The sequence below is a fragment of the Meles meles genome, chromosome 1, assembly GCF_922984935.1.
Source record: "Meles meles chromosome 1, mMelMel3.1 paternal haplotype, whole genome shotgun sequence".
NCBI classification, from domain to species: Eukaryota; Metazoa; Chordata; class Mammalia; order Carnivora; family Mustelidae; genus Meles; species Meles meles.
The window spans coordinates 189,524,628-189,541,252 of NC_060066.1; the positions used below are offsets into that span (position 1 = coordinate 189,524,628).

At 42.2% G+C, this 16,625-nt stretch overlaps 1 protein-coding gene across 3 annotated transcripts in view; it reads right to left on the reverse strand.

Moving 5' to 3' along the window:
• Positions 1-622: 622 nt before the first annotated feature.
• Positions 623-16,625, reverse strand: part of LOC123944911 (protein argonaute-4) — a 41,111-nt gene continuing 25,108 nt past the window's right edge. For 2 of the 3 annotated variants that reach the window (XM_046010351.1, XM_046010366.1), the window contains 5 exons: positions 14,852-15,167; positions 14,577-14,711; positions 7,096-7,197; positions 6,629-6,828; positions 623-4,478 (listed from right to left, as the gene is read on the reverse strand). In XM_046010351.1, the coding sequence (XP_045866307.1) occupies positions 4,370-4,478; positions 6,629-6,828; positions 7,096-7,197; positions 14,577-14,711; positions 14,852-15,167 (862 nt within the window). In that variant the 3' untranslated portion in view covers positions 623-4,369. The remainder of the gene's footprint in view (positions 4,479-6,628; positions 6,829-7,095; positions 7,198-14,576; positions 14,712-14,851; positions 15,168-16,625) is intronic. The other variant, XM_046010358.1, reaches the window with a different exon arrangement.

Sequence of the window (16,625 nt, forward strand, 5' to 3'; positions counted from 1 at the left end):
TTTAAGACTTGTGACTGGATAGCACCAGGTTGGGTGAAGTTAGGGAGCTCCTCTGGAGAAGTCAGTCTTTTTTTTTTTTTTATAACTTAATTTTTTAAAAAAAGATTTTATTTATTTATTTGACAGACAGAGATCACAAGTAGGCAGAGAGGCAGGCAGAGAGAGAGAAGGAAGCAGGCTCCCTGCTGAGCAGAGAGCCCGATGCGGGGCTCGATCCCAGGATCCTAGGATCATGACCTGAGCCAAAGGCAGAGGCTTTAACCCACTGAGCCACCCAGGTAACCTGGAGAAGTCAGTCTTAAAGGATGTGGGCCATACTGCCCTCTGGAGACTGCAGATTTTTCTCAAAACTTCACTTAAATAGATCTTCCCATTACGAGCTATACCCAGAACCCTGATGAATCTTATAAAAGTTTTCCTTTGTGAAATTTTGCTGAGACACTCTTCTAAAATTCCCAAATATCAATTTCTAAAGATAAGGAGACCCAGGATTTAAAAACACAAAGTTTCTTCTCTGTTCTTTCTGAAATTTCTTAAAGAGAGGAAACTTTTTAAAAGCAACCATGCGTGTTACCATTACAGTATACTCCATATGTATTAGACAACAGACAAGAAAAACAACTTTTGGCACAAGAATGCCAATTTATTCTCTTTTGGACACATGAACACAAAATATCCCTGCAGGCCAAAAAAAAAAAAAATTGCAAAATTTAGACAACCATCATCTTATCTCAACATGGGGATACCACCCCTCCCTTAATAGTTTAGAAAGTACCTCGTATTGCTAGAGACATACATCCAGTCCAAAGTTAATAAAATACATTTTTAAAACATTACAGGTCTAACAATATAGAAACCAAAATTACACCATTAGTCAAATGCATGAACAAATGCAAACATTTCAGCCACTAGACACAGAAAGAGCATGAATGTCAATAGCAAGGGATAAGAAAATGGTTAATTGATCATATAAGATCTTCCCTTTAATTTTATAAGGAAAAATCCTTGGAGTTGAAGCAGTATTGATACAATGCCCTCAGCCTCCACTTCCTTAAAATGAAAGCAGAGCTACCACCTTGCTATTGCGCAAGAAAATCTTATAGCACATCCACAAAGGGTCACAAGGGCAGGGAGGAGAGGGTGAGCCTTCTTAAACAGTGGGTAGCCTTTTCCCACTGGAAGGATACAGAGCTAAGCCAGGTAGGGAAGCTCTGACATAGGTTGGGCACCAGATCCTAAAATATAGACCATATAGAACCTGTAAATCATCACCTTTGGAAGCAGCAAATAGAATTTACAGTAAGAATGAATATGTTCTACCTGCCCAGACTATGGCTGCACTAAGCCAGCTAGTTCACTCTAGAAACCACTTAGGCTTCAACAGCTAACGACAATAAGAAAATGTTATTGGTTCAACATTTGGATCTTCACCACTCTCCTGAGGTCCCTGCTCCTTATCCCCTAATTGTTACTCTTTAGCATTGCTACATTTCAGTCTTTCACACCACATGACAGTGCCTAAACAGGCTGCATTAAAAAAAAACAAACAGCCTAAATCTACTTCTAGAGAATGCACACCTCCCATTGATTGACACATGCATAACGATTCAGTCAGTCCCAAGGGGCTATCCTATTCAAATTGTCAAGCCAAATTGAAATTATGCATTCAGACTTGCTTGCAACAGTATTGCTGCAACTCTGATTCTGTAGTGATTACCGCTTCAAGATTCACCCCCCCTTAGCAGGTTTTTTTTTCTCCCAAATAATCCTAGTTCTTCCTTATGTCTTTCCTTTCATCCAAAATGAGTGCATCCCCCCCCCCCCCCCCGCAAAGGTACTGTTTCCTATAAAAATAGGCCTCCCGGCTTTTCCTCCACCACCATGCTGATTTGCCCCAGTGTATAGGACTGACTGAGGTTGTACAAACTGTATAGTTCAAGGTCAAGCATATAGCCCAACTGCCAGCAAGCGAATCAGGGCTTCCTGGCACTCCACCTCGCTCCCTGCTCCATACGTGCCAGGAGATGATGAGAAGTGACACTTCTGTGCGTTAACACGCAAACCCGAGGCACTCAAGGGCAGGTGTGGTGCCCGCTGGCCAGCCAGCCAGCCACCAAGAGTTCTTCACAACCTGGACGCCAGTCAGTCCTCCTTCTCCTAAAGAAGCTTCTGTTTTTCTTCCTCTCGGGTCCAGGGTGGCCATGCTGAAGGGTATTTTCTGAGCTCTCCCTGAACAAGCGTGAGTAAAAGTAGCAGCCAGCCCCTTGCCAACATGTCCTGATCTGTAGTATCCAAGTGAGGTATTTGCAGAAAAGGAAAATCGTAAGAAATTAACATCTGCCATCTCTTCACTCCTGCCTGTGTTGTGCCTGAATTACAGAGCTTGCTTTCATCCCACTATATGCAGAGAATAAGGATGTCTGCAGTCATCTTAATGAGCTACAGGACACAATATACATTATAAAACTCTTAGAGACCAGTCTCAGCAAAGACGGGTGGCGCCGCTGACCAACAGCACATGGAAATGTAAACTTCAATGTATTTACAAGCTTCTTTAAAAGACTGAAGAAAAAACAGTGCTTTGTATTGCTGGGATTTTGAGAAGGCTAGTTTAAGAGATTTGGACCGGCTAATGAGTTCAAGCAAACACCCTTCACCATCAGATCCAGTGTTTCCCCACCAGCAGTGTCCAGGCAGAGGGGGCAAAACTGTTTTCCCACATTGTGTCTGTCTCTTTCCCCAGCACCTTCCTCAGCCATAGGGACTGTGGCTCTGGGGCTTTTACCCCCTTCCCCAGCTCTCACTTCTGAGGTTCCAGAGTAGAGAATCACAAGTCAGTAAAATCTGGACTGGGAAACACTGGCTGGAACTACCAAGACTCTATGTAACTGTTGTCCATTCACAAAGTGTTATCTACACTAAATACAAAATGTGTTTTTTTCCCTACACTTTCACTGATGCTTGCTTTAGATCAGCTCCCCTTGTTTGGACAAGAAAGGAACCCGTCTCCTTGTGAGCGGGATTTAGAATCTATTAAGAAAGATCAACCTTTTCTATGCAGTTTTAGTTTAGTGAAAGGAAGGAAACCCCACCAAGTACATTTCAGGTTGAAAGAGAAACAAAAAAATTTGCAGTGCACATGACTATGTGAGTAACCTTGATTCCCGGGAAAAGAAGTTTTAAATGCTGGTACATCTGTGCAGGTCGCAGCATCACTCAATGTACCTTAAGGATTGGCAAAGCCTATCCGATAAGGAAGCATCCTGGTTCTAGCTTATTTTAAAACAAAGTGACAGGACACCAATGGTGACTATAAAACAGATAAAAATAATTCTTTAAAAAGTCATGGAAATATATGTCTTTTCTGACCAGTTTCAGAAATTGCCACATTATGATCTATAAGAAATAGCTGATAAAATCATACCGAAATCTCATCTAGAAAACTACACAGTTGGGGGAGGAAGAGAAGGGACCTTAAAAAATGCTTATTGCCAAAGTTAATTTTCTATGAGAAAAGTTTAAAAACCATTTAGATCTAACAAACCACACAGCAGCATAAAATGGGCACTTTTGAAAACTTTGAAAAATACTAAAAGCTAATTTTTTTTTCCAAGGGGGGAAACATGAGTACTTTTACCATGGCAGTGTCATCTGTCACTGTGACATGGATTGCATCTGTTTGTGCTACACATTCACAAAAGCTAACCAAATCAGAGAGCTGCTGGTCTGAATTTGCAGCCAAATATAGTGCAATTGCCTGGCAGCCTGTACTTGCACCAGCACAAGTCTGTAGAGATCAAGAAGATAAAGTAGGAAAACTAATAAAACTCTGTAAAACTTTCAAAAATTAATGCTCGTTAAAGGCATTTACAGTGGCGAAGTCAGAAATCTCCATTAAAAAGTTTATGGACCCAAACAATTAAAAAGTTAACGCTGAACTGAAGTAGATTGTTTGGTTTTTCTCTCCCACTTATGCAGACACCTCACTCAATGAGTACAGAAAACAAGGAGTGATCTTCTAAGACTAGAGGGATGCGGTGAACACCACAATGAGCAAAATATTCCATAGAAACCTTTCTTGTGAAGTCCTTAAGGAAGTTCAGGCTGATCAGCCTTTGCAAGATGAGGTAAAAATTCAGTCCAGTGCATCAGAAAAGACAATCTATGAGTATCTATTACTTTTAAAAAATGGCTCAATTTTGTTGATGCATCAGACAGTGCTGCGAAGTAGAGATTCAGTGCAACTATTCCAAGCTGCTCGTAGAAGACCACCTGAAGTCAACTTGGCTCTCTCTAGAGGCGGTAGGCATTTGAAACATTTTGAGGCTGCATGGGGTGCCAAATTGGTTGAGTTCTTTTTCTGAGACTCTCAGGCAAAATACATCGTGTGCTGGGTATCATGGTGGATCTGCACTGCCTTGGCCAAGGCCTGAGGATCCCGGCCATTGCTCTGTCCTGACACATGACTGCCTTCCGCGCTGTAAAGAGAATAATGCAAAAAACCAGGTGTAACAAAAGACCACTTCAAATTTCACATGTTTCAAATAGCACAAATACTACTGGATTCAAGAAGACCTTAGGCTCCAGCTGTGGCTCCTTAAATAATTTGTTGTGTCTCTCTAACGAGTTCATTCAACTGAAAAATACATACAATTTACTGAATGGGCTGTTACAATAATTAAATAGAACAATGTCTCCAAAGACCCAAATCCTTAACAGTGCTTATGTTAGGACTCCCACTGCCTACTATGTCTGGCTAATGCTTTCTTGTCCTTTAGGCTTCAGTCAAAATGTCATTTCCCCCAAAAGAATCTTTCACTTCCAAAGTTCAGGTCAGTGGCACCTGAAACATACTTTCACAGAAACCTCTACTTTTCTTTCATGGTACTAAACACGATTGAAATTAAATATTTTAAAATTTTTATTTTATTTTTTCAGTGTTCTAAGATTCATTGTTGAAATTAAATTATTAATTGGATAGTTATACATTCCCTCCAGGAAATGTAAACCCAAAGAATGCAGTGACTATCTTACTCACCACTGAACCCCTGGTGCCCACACGTAATATAGTCTCAATAACCATTTGCTGAATGAATTCCTGAGCCTAGTATAATGCTGGAGCATACTACGTTGCTGTGCAAATGTTACTGTGCCAGGAATCTCTTCTCTTCTCCTCACTAGCTACATGACTTTGAAGAAGTAACAACTCCTTCAAACTTTGGTCTTTTACGATAATAGTAACAACTTCTGAACATACCTCTTAAGGGTTCCATAGGATATAAAGGGCTAGGTAAACTGTAAATCACCAAACCGCTCCTGACTTAAATTATTACTTTAGCTATTTAATTATTTTACTAGTTAAATTATTATTGCCCTTACCATCTAAGCTCACCAATCTTAGTCATCTTTAACTTCATCCTCTTCTCCCACTCATGTCCAATTAATGGTTAAGGGCTATTTTATCCCCAAAGTAGCCTTTCACATTTAACAAAGAAAACCTGCTCTAACATACTTTTCCAGCTTCACACCTGCTGTTCCCCTTTCATACACTCCAGCCAAAGAAAACTTGCTATTGTCTAAACATATCCCTTGCTTTCTCTTTATATCCATTGTTCCCCTCTGCCTGGAAAATCCTTTTCTCTTCTTTCTAGAGCCAAATCCCACCCATCCAGCAGTGAAATCTCTAACAACCTTTCTTCTGAAGTCCCACTGCACTTTCACCTATACTGCCTTGGGCTAATTGTCAGTGCTCTGTTCGCCTCTATTGTCTGCCATACTGAAAAAGAAAATCCCAGGAAACATGTCTTCCTCATCTTAGTATTTTTAGTAACTAGCACAGTCCCGGGCACACAGTCAATACCTAATAAATGTGTTGAATGAATGTACATTACAGAACGAAAGGTATAAAGCCACAGCTGGGCATTTTCCTTCATAGCGTATTTTCAACCCTTACAGAAATAGACTTGCAATGGAATGTCTACTATTTAGCAGCTGAATTCAGACTTGGGGAAGAGCCCAGAAACTGCTACTCTTCACAGATGGTCATTTGGAAAAGGAAATTAATGCAGAGAGCTTGTTCGGCTATTTAACAGTGCTCAGTAACAGGTCAAAATGTCTGATGCTTCTGAGATCCCTATTTGGGAGTGAAAATGGTCCTGGCACCTCTCCTCTGCCACATACATGCCCCAGATTCACTCTGGTGCATTCTTCCGAACTGTACTGAAAACAAAGTGAACGGTGCAGGACTTTTCCTCTCATGAAGTGGAATCCACGGGTCTGTGATTGCTCTGACTAGAGCCAGGGCACTGTGTGGGCCACTTCTGAGACTGCTCAGGACCTGAACAGAACCGAATGCATTTCGCTCTATGGGAAAATCACAGGCAACTCCAAATTAGACTCTTCCTTGGGCAGATGATAGACACACCATGCAAGTATAGGCAAGCCCGAGCACTTCTTGGACCAAAAGTCACATTATAAGCTCTCAAAGGCACATTCAATTTTATTCACTTCTTGAAATTTAAGCCCTAAAAGGAACTTTAGCTCTTCCTAAAAGTTTCCTGTAGTAGCTCATTTTTTAAAACATGTTAATTCAGACAAAAAGAGATTCCACTGTGCCTGAGAAACTTGCCTGTCATGATCTTTATCCACCAGATGATACCGTGCCCTGAAAGCTACAAGCCGGGCATAATATGCAGGGGCTGGAATGGAGACTGAGCGTGTGCACCGCACATAGGTGTGACAGAGCTGGTAAGTTAGTAGCTGGAGCTCATCTGCGGTGAAGCAGTTGTCATCCCACAAGACCTGGTAATGTGAAGGACGGCTGGTTCCCTGGAGAGAGACTTTAATGATTAACACATTTCTGACACGGGTTGGCTATCTGAGAGAAGAACTGAAATCCACTCCTTAAATTCAAAAGTATTCCTGCCTAGCACACCTACAAGCAGACACCCAGACCAAAAGATAACAGTTCTGGAACACAAGCACTAAATTAACAAAGTGATGCACAGTGTTGAATAACAAGTCTAGTCAAGCCAGTTGTTGCATTTGCAAACATCTCCCTATCAAGTCAAAGGTTTGAAACAGTTTCCAAATTACCTGAATTCCTGCATGACTACAGAGGTAAAAGTCGAACTCGGATGGATGTGTGATGGTGCTGTCCACTGTAGTGCCTGCTGGTACGTTGCCACTTTTCCCCACCTACCAAAAACAGGGGAGGGAGGAGTATAATGAGTCATCAAAATGCCAAACTGAGCCCAGGCCATATTTTCCTCTTATGTGTTCATTGGTAACAAGTTAGCAAACTGTTCTTTTTTTTTTTTTTTAAAGATTTTATTTATTCATTCAACAGACAGAGATCACAAGCAGGCAGAGAGGCAGGCAGAGAGAGAGGAAGGGAAGCAGGCTCCCTGCCGAGCAGAGAGCCCGATGATGCGATGATGCGGGGCTTGATCCCAGGAGCTGGGATCATGACCTGAGCTGAAGGCAGAGGCTTTAACCCACTGAGCCACCCAGGCGCCCCAGCAAACTGTTCTTAAGTGACATTTTGAAAATCAGTTTAATTCAACATGTTGAATTTTCTGCAATGTTCCTTAGCCCAACCACTTTATCCTTAAGTATTTTCTCAAACAAATATACTCCATGGTTTCCCTAGGGAAATCCAGACAAAGAACTATTTTACCTGCGACTTTGGGTGGCATTGTTGTCATCTATTTATAGATGATATATTGGCATTGTTCTCAGAGAGGAAAAAAAAAAAGGTATTTACAATGGATAAGCTTCCTGAGGAAAAAAATAAAGTTTGTCCCTTACTTAGTAAAAAGATATGCACAACTTTCAGTATAAGTTAAGATGAAGAAATCTTTGAGCAGGTACACGAGGCTCAGCAAAACTAATGCTTTTACAGAATCAATAAAAGAAGTCACCAGCACATGCATTATCAGGAAGAGTGCACTGAAATGGGAATTAGGAAAACCGGGGTTTCAGTTTTAAGCCTAGTCTTGTGACTATATACCTTAACAAAGCATAATATCTTTGGGTCTTAATCTGACCAGCTATAAAACTAGGTGACGATCCCTGACACTTTTAAAATTCGAAATTGTAAGTCTCACTTACAGTCAAAATTCTAAAATCAATCTTCTAGGGAAGCAGGGAAGGGAATTTCAGAAATGCACTTAGAAGGAAAGGAATTAAATCTTGCTATTTGGTTAGTTTTCACCCTCTTGTGCTATATAGCAGGGTTCCATATGAAGAACTGTATTTTGTATAGAGGCATGAATTTCATGGGAGTTTATTTGGCTTCATTCTTACTACCATTACCTATAGTTTAATTGTATACCAATGCGTACGGGAACATCTATGAATAGAGAAAAGTCTCATTCCATCAAATTCAAATGTGCGCTTGGGGACAGTGCTGGACACAAGGAAATGTAACTGAGTTATAATAGTTCTGGCATCGTTTCCCAAAGTGTGTTCTTCAGGAATATTAGTTCCGCAGGATGTGTTTAGATATTTCATGGTTCACAAAGATTTGAGAAATACTGGGTTGAACCCAAGGTAAAAAGGTTTTTCTATTGTATGATTTCTCAGAACCTTTATTCAGTGATGTATCATCTTTTTTTTTTTTAAAGATTTTATTTACTTATTTGACAGAGAGAGAGATCACAAGTAGGCAGAGAGGCAGGCAGAGAGAGAGGAGGAAGCAGGCTCCCCGCGGAGCAGAGAGCCCGATGCGGGGCTCGATCCCAGGACCCTGAGATCATGACCTGAGCCGAAGGCAGCGGCTTAATCCACTGAGCCACCCAGGCGCCCCAGTGATGTATCATCTTTAAGAGGGAGATGGAGTAAATAGTATTTTCCAAACTTATTTAACCACAGAATCCTTTTTTAAAAAGATTTTAATTATTAATTTAATTTAATTTTTTAAAGATTTTATTTATTCATTTGACAGACAGAGATCACAAGTAGGCAGAGAGGCAGGCAGAGAGAGAGAGGAGGAAGCAGGCTCCCTGCTGAGCAGAGATGTGGCGCTCGATCCCAGGACCCTGAGATCATGACCTGAGCTGAAGGCAGAGGCTTTAACCCACTGAGCCACCCAGGTGCCCCTAATTAATTAATTTAAAAGTAGGCTCCATATCCAGTGTAGAGCCCAACTCGGGCTTGAACTTACAACCCTGGGATAAAAAAAAAACCTGAGCTGAGATCAAGAGTTGGACCCTTCACCAACTGAGCCCTCCAGGTGCCCCGACTTATATTTAAGCAATCTCTGCACCCAGCGTGGGGCTCGAACTCAAAACCCGGAGATCAAGAGTCACATGCTTCATGGGCTGAGCCAGCCGGCTGCCCCAGCATGGAATCCTTTTTAAAGCAAATCTCCTAGAATCTACAGATCAGAATGGAAGGAGGTGATGTCCTGGGGAAAAAGAGATCCAGCACGTCCATTTCAACTGCTGGAGCACTCACGTGGAAGGCTTTGCAGATGCTGACGGGAGACAGAGGCACAGAGAGAACTAATGAACTTGCACACTCCTGCCCTTCATGCACACCATCTAAAATGAACTGCAATATAGTGTGATCAGAGCATTATGGAAGGTGCTGGAAAAAGCTGATGGGAGGAAATAGTTGAGCCATCCTTTATAGGATAAGCAGGAGTTGAATGGGGGGATGGGATGCGATGAAAACCGGAAACACTCCAAATATCCCCTAAAGTCAGGAATAGATGAACTAATTGTGGTTCAGCCATATGATGAATACTAAGCAATAAAAATGAATAAACTGGTGATATACACAATAAACTTGGATGAACCTGGATGAACCTCAAATGCATTATGCAAAGTAAAAGAAGCCAGACCAAAGGTTATGGTATCCCACTTATATGTCATTCTGGAAAAAAACACAACCATAGGACAGAATGCCTGTCAGTGGTTGCTAGGGGCTGTAGATGAGGGAAAAGGTTGACTGCAGAGGGCTTGGCAGAATGTGTGTGCATGATGGATTGTTCATGTCTTCATAGACATGGTGCTTACACAAGTAAATCCATCTGTCACAACATGTAGAACAGTACACTAAAAAGGGTGGATTTTACTATTGCCTATATTATACCTTAATTAAGAATAGTGGGGGGGGGAGAGTGGGGACTGATCTGGTCATCTCGGGGATTCAAATCCACAAATATATGGAAAATGGAAAGTGCATGAAGGTTTGGTGGAAGGATGAAACTAAAATGTTCTGGCTACCTTAGGAAAACACTGAACACCAAAAGTAAGTATTTGGTAGACAATGGGGGATATGTGAAGGTTTCTGAATAATGGAATGGCAAGGTAAGATATGCATTTTTTTTAAAAGATTTTATTTATTTTACGGGCAGAGATCACAAGTAGGCAGAGAGGCAGGCAGAGAGGGAGGAAGGGAAGCAGGCTCCCTGCTGAGCATGGAACCCGACACAGGCTCTTGATCACAGGATCCTGGAACCATGACCTGAGTCGAAGGCAGAGGCTTTAACCCATTGAGCCACCCAGGTGCCCCTGCATTTTTTTTTTTTTTTTTTTTTTTTTTTAGTAAGCTCTAAGCCTAATGTGGAGCTTGAACTCACAAACCCAAGATCAAGAGTCACATGCCCCACCAACTGAGCCAGGCAGGTGCCCTGAGATCTGTATTTTTTTAAACCTAGCCCTGACAGCAGATGGAGGGTGCATCTGTGAAGGAGGAATGCCGATGGGGAGACCAGTAGGAGTCTCCTGCAGTATAGGAGGTTCTGCGCAGGACAGAGGTGACACACAGAGGAAGAACTGAGACAAAAGATTTTAGGGCAGAACAAAGAAGACTATTTGAACAACTGAATATGGGGGGACTGGAAGAGGGTTAGAATTTAAAGACAACGCTGAAGTTTCTAACTTGGCTGACTTAATGTACAATGATGCCAGGTCACAGGAGAAAAGGAAAATTGGGGAGAAATAGGCTTTGGATGAGGATAAAACAGAAAGTAGGAGGTTCAGACGTGTTTTGCTTGACATGCCTGTGGTAGATTGTATCACTAGTGCCAAATATTCCCATGCCCCTCCCTGGGGGAGGATTATACATCCCCACCCAATTAACTCAGGAATGGCCATGTAACTTGCTTTGGCTGATAGAGTGTGGCCTGACATGTATAACTTTTGGGCAGAAGCTTTAAGAGCCAACATATGGGGGCTCCTGGGTGACTCAGTTGGTTGAGTGACTGCCTCTGGCTCAGGTCATGATCCTGGAGACCCAGGATTGAGTCCCACATCAGGCTCCCTGCTTGGCGAGGAGTCTGCTTCTCCAGCTGACCTCTCTCCTCTCATGCTCTCTCTCTCTCTCTCTCTCATTCTTCCTCCCTCTCTCTCAAATAAATAAATAAAATCTTCCAAAAAAAAAAAAAAGCCAACATATGAATTGTGCAGATCTTTCTTTCCCTCTGCTTCAAAACTGGTGATGTTCCAGATAGATTTTTCTCTGTCAGCCTAGGTTCTAAAAGGAGGACATCAGGGTCACAGCTGCAGCAGAGCCACAATGAGTGCGTAATATGGGCAAGAAATGCATCTCTGTTAAGCCCCTAAGACTTTTGGAGGGGTTTTTTGTTTCCATAGCATGGCCTAGCTGATCTTGCTGATACAATGCCTATAGAGCATCTGGGTAAATATGTCTGGTAGACAGTTGGAGGTGCAGATCAGGAAATGCACAGAAATGTTTGCAGCTGGGAATACAAATTTAGGAATCTATAAGCAGATCAGTGAACACAGAAAAGTGGATGAGACTAAAGAGAGCTGAAATTCAGAGAAGAAGAGGGAGAGAAATGTATGAAATGCCTGGAAACATCAGTATATAATGGCCAGAGAAGGAAGAGAAGTCAAAGAAAGTCTAATTATAGAAGAGGGTAGTGAATCTGGAAAGTCATATTGCTCAGGCAAAGAAGTCAGCGGAAGAACCTGACGAGGTAGCACTAGATTCAAAATGAGCAAGCCACTGAGTAAAAAGCTTCAGTAGAATCACTGAAACTGAAGTCATGCTACAGAGAATGGATGTCTGATGTGAGAAGGTACAGGTGGAAAGTCAAGTCATTTTTCTTCTAAAAGCTGGGTCATGAAAGAAAACAAAGATAAGGTGGCAGGTAGACTGAGGGAGAAACAGTAAAAGGAACCTTACAGGGGGGATCTAGGAGGAGTTGAGGAACTTTAGAGGGTGAGGTGAAGGAACTGGAGTTTTGAAAACCAAGGGTAATTAATGAAGTGTCCTTTGGGAACAAAAGCCTAGGTGGAGAGATTAGCCTCTGAGATGTGAGAGGAAGGAGCGGAGAAAACACATTTCAGTACATTTGAAAGTAGAGGAGAGAGGGGTGCCCAGATGGCTCAGTTGGTTAAGCGTCCAACTCCCATTTTCAGCTCAGGTCATGATTTCAGGGTTATGATCTGAAGGTTCTGAGATCAAGCCCTGTGTGTTAAGCCCCATGCTCAGCAAGGGAGCCTGCCTCTCTCTCCCTCTCCCTCTGCCCTTCCCTGAGCTCGCACTCTCTCACGTTAAAACGGATAAATAAATCTTTAAAAAAAAAAAAAAAGTAGAAAACAGGAAGCTGAGAAAACTCATGCCTTCAAGATGCTGTTTTCTGGGGAAATAGAGGGTTGTTCTATTGCTGGCAAGGTAAAGCGTTGCTAATAAAGGCATCACAGATTAGGGCTGGTGAGTTGAGGAGTGAAGGTTTGGAATACATGCTACGGGGAACTGGATAAATGGGAGAAATGGCGGCGTCAAAGGCTGGCTGAGATTTGCTATCATGAATCTGCGATGCCATTCATCATTAAACAAATGACTTTCTTCCTCAGCAGTCTCCACTGGCCCAAGAGTCAAAGCAAAGGAAATGGGTAAGTGGACGGATCCAGAGTTAGAGATTGGCTAGAGGCATGATAAGAGAAGTGGAGATGTTGGTAAGTGTCAAGGGAGCAGGGTAGACCAAGGACTGGGATTATCAATCTCTGGAAGGTTAGGAGTGACATGGGATGGTAAAGGACAAAATGATGAGACAGCCTGGGTTTTAGCAAGATAATCGAGCTCCTAGAGCTACACACAGACAGCAATTTGGTGGAAGGATGGAGATGTGATAATGCAGTTCAGGAGGGGATGGCAGGGTATTCTGTGACCAGAGCTCAGGCAAGAGTTTGGAGAACTTGTGTCAGTGGAGGCCTTACAAAGTACTACTGAGTCAGGGTTTGGGTAATTCCAAAGACAATAGTTGGAATCTGAGCTGACTGGTGGAACTGGAGCCCAAGGAGAGAAACCTTAGTTTTTCAGTGCTTTTGGAAACAAAAAGCCTTGGATTAGAGACAAAACCTAAGGGCATACTAGAAAATAATGGGAGTGACCCACAAGATTACAAGAGTAAGTGACAGAAAGAACTGGTCTCTCTGTGGGTGGATCAGGGAAGGCCTGGAAAAGATGAAACAACGTCACAGAAGATATCACAGAAGCAAAGTCACTCAATATTGTGTACCTATAACTTAGCTAGTTCATTCATGAATAACAGATTATAAACCAATTATGCAAAATGGCTCTTAGCAAATGCTGGGAATTATACCCCAAATTAATATTCATTTATTAATTTAATCCTGTGAGATGGGAATTGTTCTTACTACATTTTACAGATGAGAACATTATGGCTTAGAGAAGTTAACTTGCCCATGGTTAGTAAGTATGACATTATAACCATTAAAATGTGTACCCCAAGAATCTCCTGCACTGATATAGGCACTGATACAAAATCATTTAGAAGAGAATTTCTTCTTTATACCCTAGAACCATGCCTTAGGCACAGGTAGTAAGAAGTAGCAAATGATAATAAAGTCCAAATACATAAGCCATCCTTTCAGGGTTTGCCTGTATCACCACAGTATATCTTGGCATGTTTTGTTTTTTTTTTTTAAGATTTTATTTATTTGACAGAGAGAGAGAGATCACAAGTAGGCAGAGAGGCAGGCAGAGAGAGAGGAGGAAGCAGGCTCCCTGCGGAGCAGAGAGCCCGACGCGGGGCTCGATCCCAGGACCCTGAGATCATGACCTGAGCTGAAGGCAGCGCTTAATCCACTGAGCCACCCAGGCGCCCCTCTTGGCATGTTTTTGACTCCCCCTTAAAAACTCCAGAAGCCAGGGCGCCTGGGTGGCTCAGTGGGTTAAAGCCTCTGCCTTCTGCTTGGGTCATGATCCCAGGGTCCTGGGATCAAGCCCCACATCAGGCTCTCTGCTCTGCGGGGAGCCTGCTTCCTCCTCTCTCTCTCTCTCTCTGCCTGCCTCTCTGCCTACCTGTGATCTCTGTCTGCCAAATAAATAAATAAACCTTAAAAAAAAAAAAAAAAAAAAAAAACAAAACTCCAGAAGCCAGCACTTCTGTCACACAAGAGAAATATTCACTCTCAAAACCTGTATCATTCAGAAGTGACCATCAAGGTTCAACTGGAGATAGTATATTTATAAATTATTATTACACTTGTTTTTAGGGGAAAAATTGTATGTACGCCCATTTGAAAATATATTCACTTGCATCAGATAATGAGGCTTCTACCATAGTTTCTTACCCTTTCTGTTTTATCTGCACAGAAAAGTCGTGTGTGATGTCTCTTCTGCACCACAATGTAGGTTATTCCTGGCCGGTAATCTTCTTCCAAGCTAATACATGCCTTTCGAATTGCTATTAGCTCTGGCCAGGCGACCTAAGAGTTAGAAACAGAATGACGTTTAATTGAGAACTCACCTTGCAGCTCTCAGATCTGGTTTACTTGGAGTGTTAGATGGGAGGAAGCTCTATCAGACACCTAGAACCCCCAAAGGCAACCATGGGTAATCAGAGTACCTGTTTCATTTGTCCCTCTGATACCCCTCCACGGTAGTAGATGATCCGAGTGGGTTTGAAGCGTGTAGATTTGTAGAATTGGATCAGCAGCTCTCGAACCATGTTAGTGAGGTCCTGAATTACCTCCTGACTGTAGAGGAGCTCCTGGGAGATCTCCTGGCGGGAGGTCTGCACCCGAACGGTGGCACAGTACCGGCTGGGGTGGCCATCCATACTGCCAACGACAGCAGCAATGGAAGGCTTCTTCCCATCCCCCGCTGGGGGATGTGTGACATCCGCTCCCAGGAAGATGACAGGCTGCTGGAACACTGAGGGCCTGCTCAGATTGAAGGAGACATTGACACTCAGACATACAGATGAAAATCTGTACTTTCAAGCTCACCAGATAGAATCAGATATAGTTTTACAAGACAGAATAAAGACTTGAACATATTGGGTGAGAACTCAAAGGCCCACTGAGTGTCTGTGCCTCTTTGGCAATGAATCTGAATTGATTCAAGACGTCAGCATGGTTGGGACACCTGGGTGGCTCAGTCAGTTAAGCGTCTGACTCTTGGTTTCAGCTCAGGGTCCTGGGATCGAGCCCTGTGTTGGGCTCTGCGCTCAGTGATGAGCCTGCTGGAGATTCTCTCTCCCTCTCCCTCTGATCCTCCCCCCGCTCTCTTTCTCTCTCTCTGAAAGAAATAAAATATTAAAAAAGAAATCAACATGGTTCTTCTATAATAGCAGGAAGGGAAGACTAAAAGAGGACCTGAGACAAATTTAATAAAATCTCTATGTGCGAAGGGAAGACTTTCCCAGAACGAACTCTCTTTGGATCCCAGGATTCTTACAACAGATATAGAATTGCAGAATTTACATGGAACTGGGACAAAACCCCCAATGCGCTTTAAGATGTGAGGCTTAGAGAAGAGAATCGAGTCTATCTACTTTCCTATTCTATTTTTATCTAGTATTCATCACTTATACCACATATTTTACTTAATTATTTTTTAAAGATTTTATTTTTTTTTAAAGATTCTATTTTTAAGTAATCTCTACACCCAATGTGGGGCTCAAACTCACAACCCCAAGATCAAGAGTCACACACTCTACTGACTGAGCCAGCCAGGCACCTCACTTAATTTAAGTTGTATTTATTTTACACACACACACACACACACACACACACACACACACACGAGTGTAAGCTCTACAAGGGCAGGAATTTTGTTTTGTTTTGTCTTATTCCCTGCAGTATCCCTAGTACCTGGAACACTGCCTCACTCATAGTTGGCACTCAATAAACACTTGTTGAAAGAATGAACTCATTTATTTGGCACTGATTTTTCTAAGGAATCAAGGGGAAATATCATGCATGCTTCTCTGGCAAATTCTTAAAGGTGGGATTTGGAACTGAATACTGATTCTTAAAGTATAATGCAGGAGACATCACAAATCTGAAAATCTCCTGTAATAGAATAGATATCTCCATGAGGGCAGCAGCTGTCTTAGATTTCTTTGTATGTTTCATTATGCAATATGATGGTGCAGAGAAGTACAACAGCAAACATACCTCTATAACATACATATGCACAACATAGTAACAGCTTACATGTACCAGCCACTGTGCTAAATGCTTTACCTGTATTAACTCCTTTAGTCCTCACAATAATCACGTGAGGGAGGTACAATTATTATCTCAATTTTCCATAATTAAAATATGAGACAGAAGAGATTAAGGAGCTTACCCAAGCTTACAAAACTAGGAAACAGAAAAGCTGGAATCCAAACC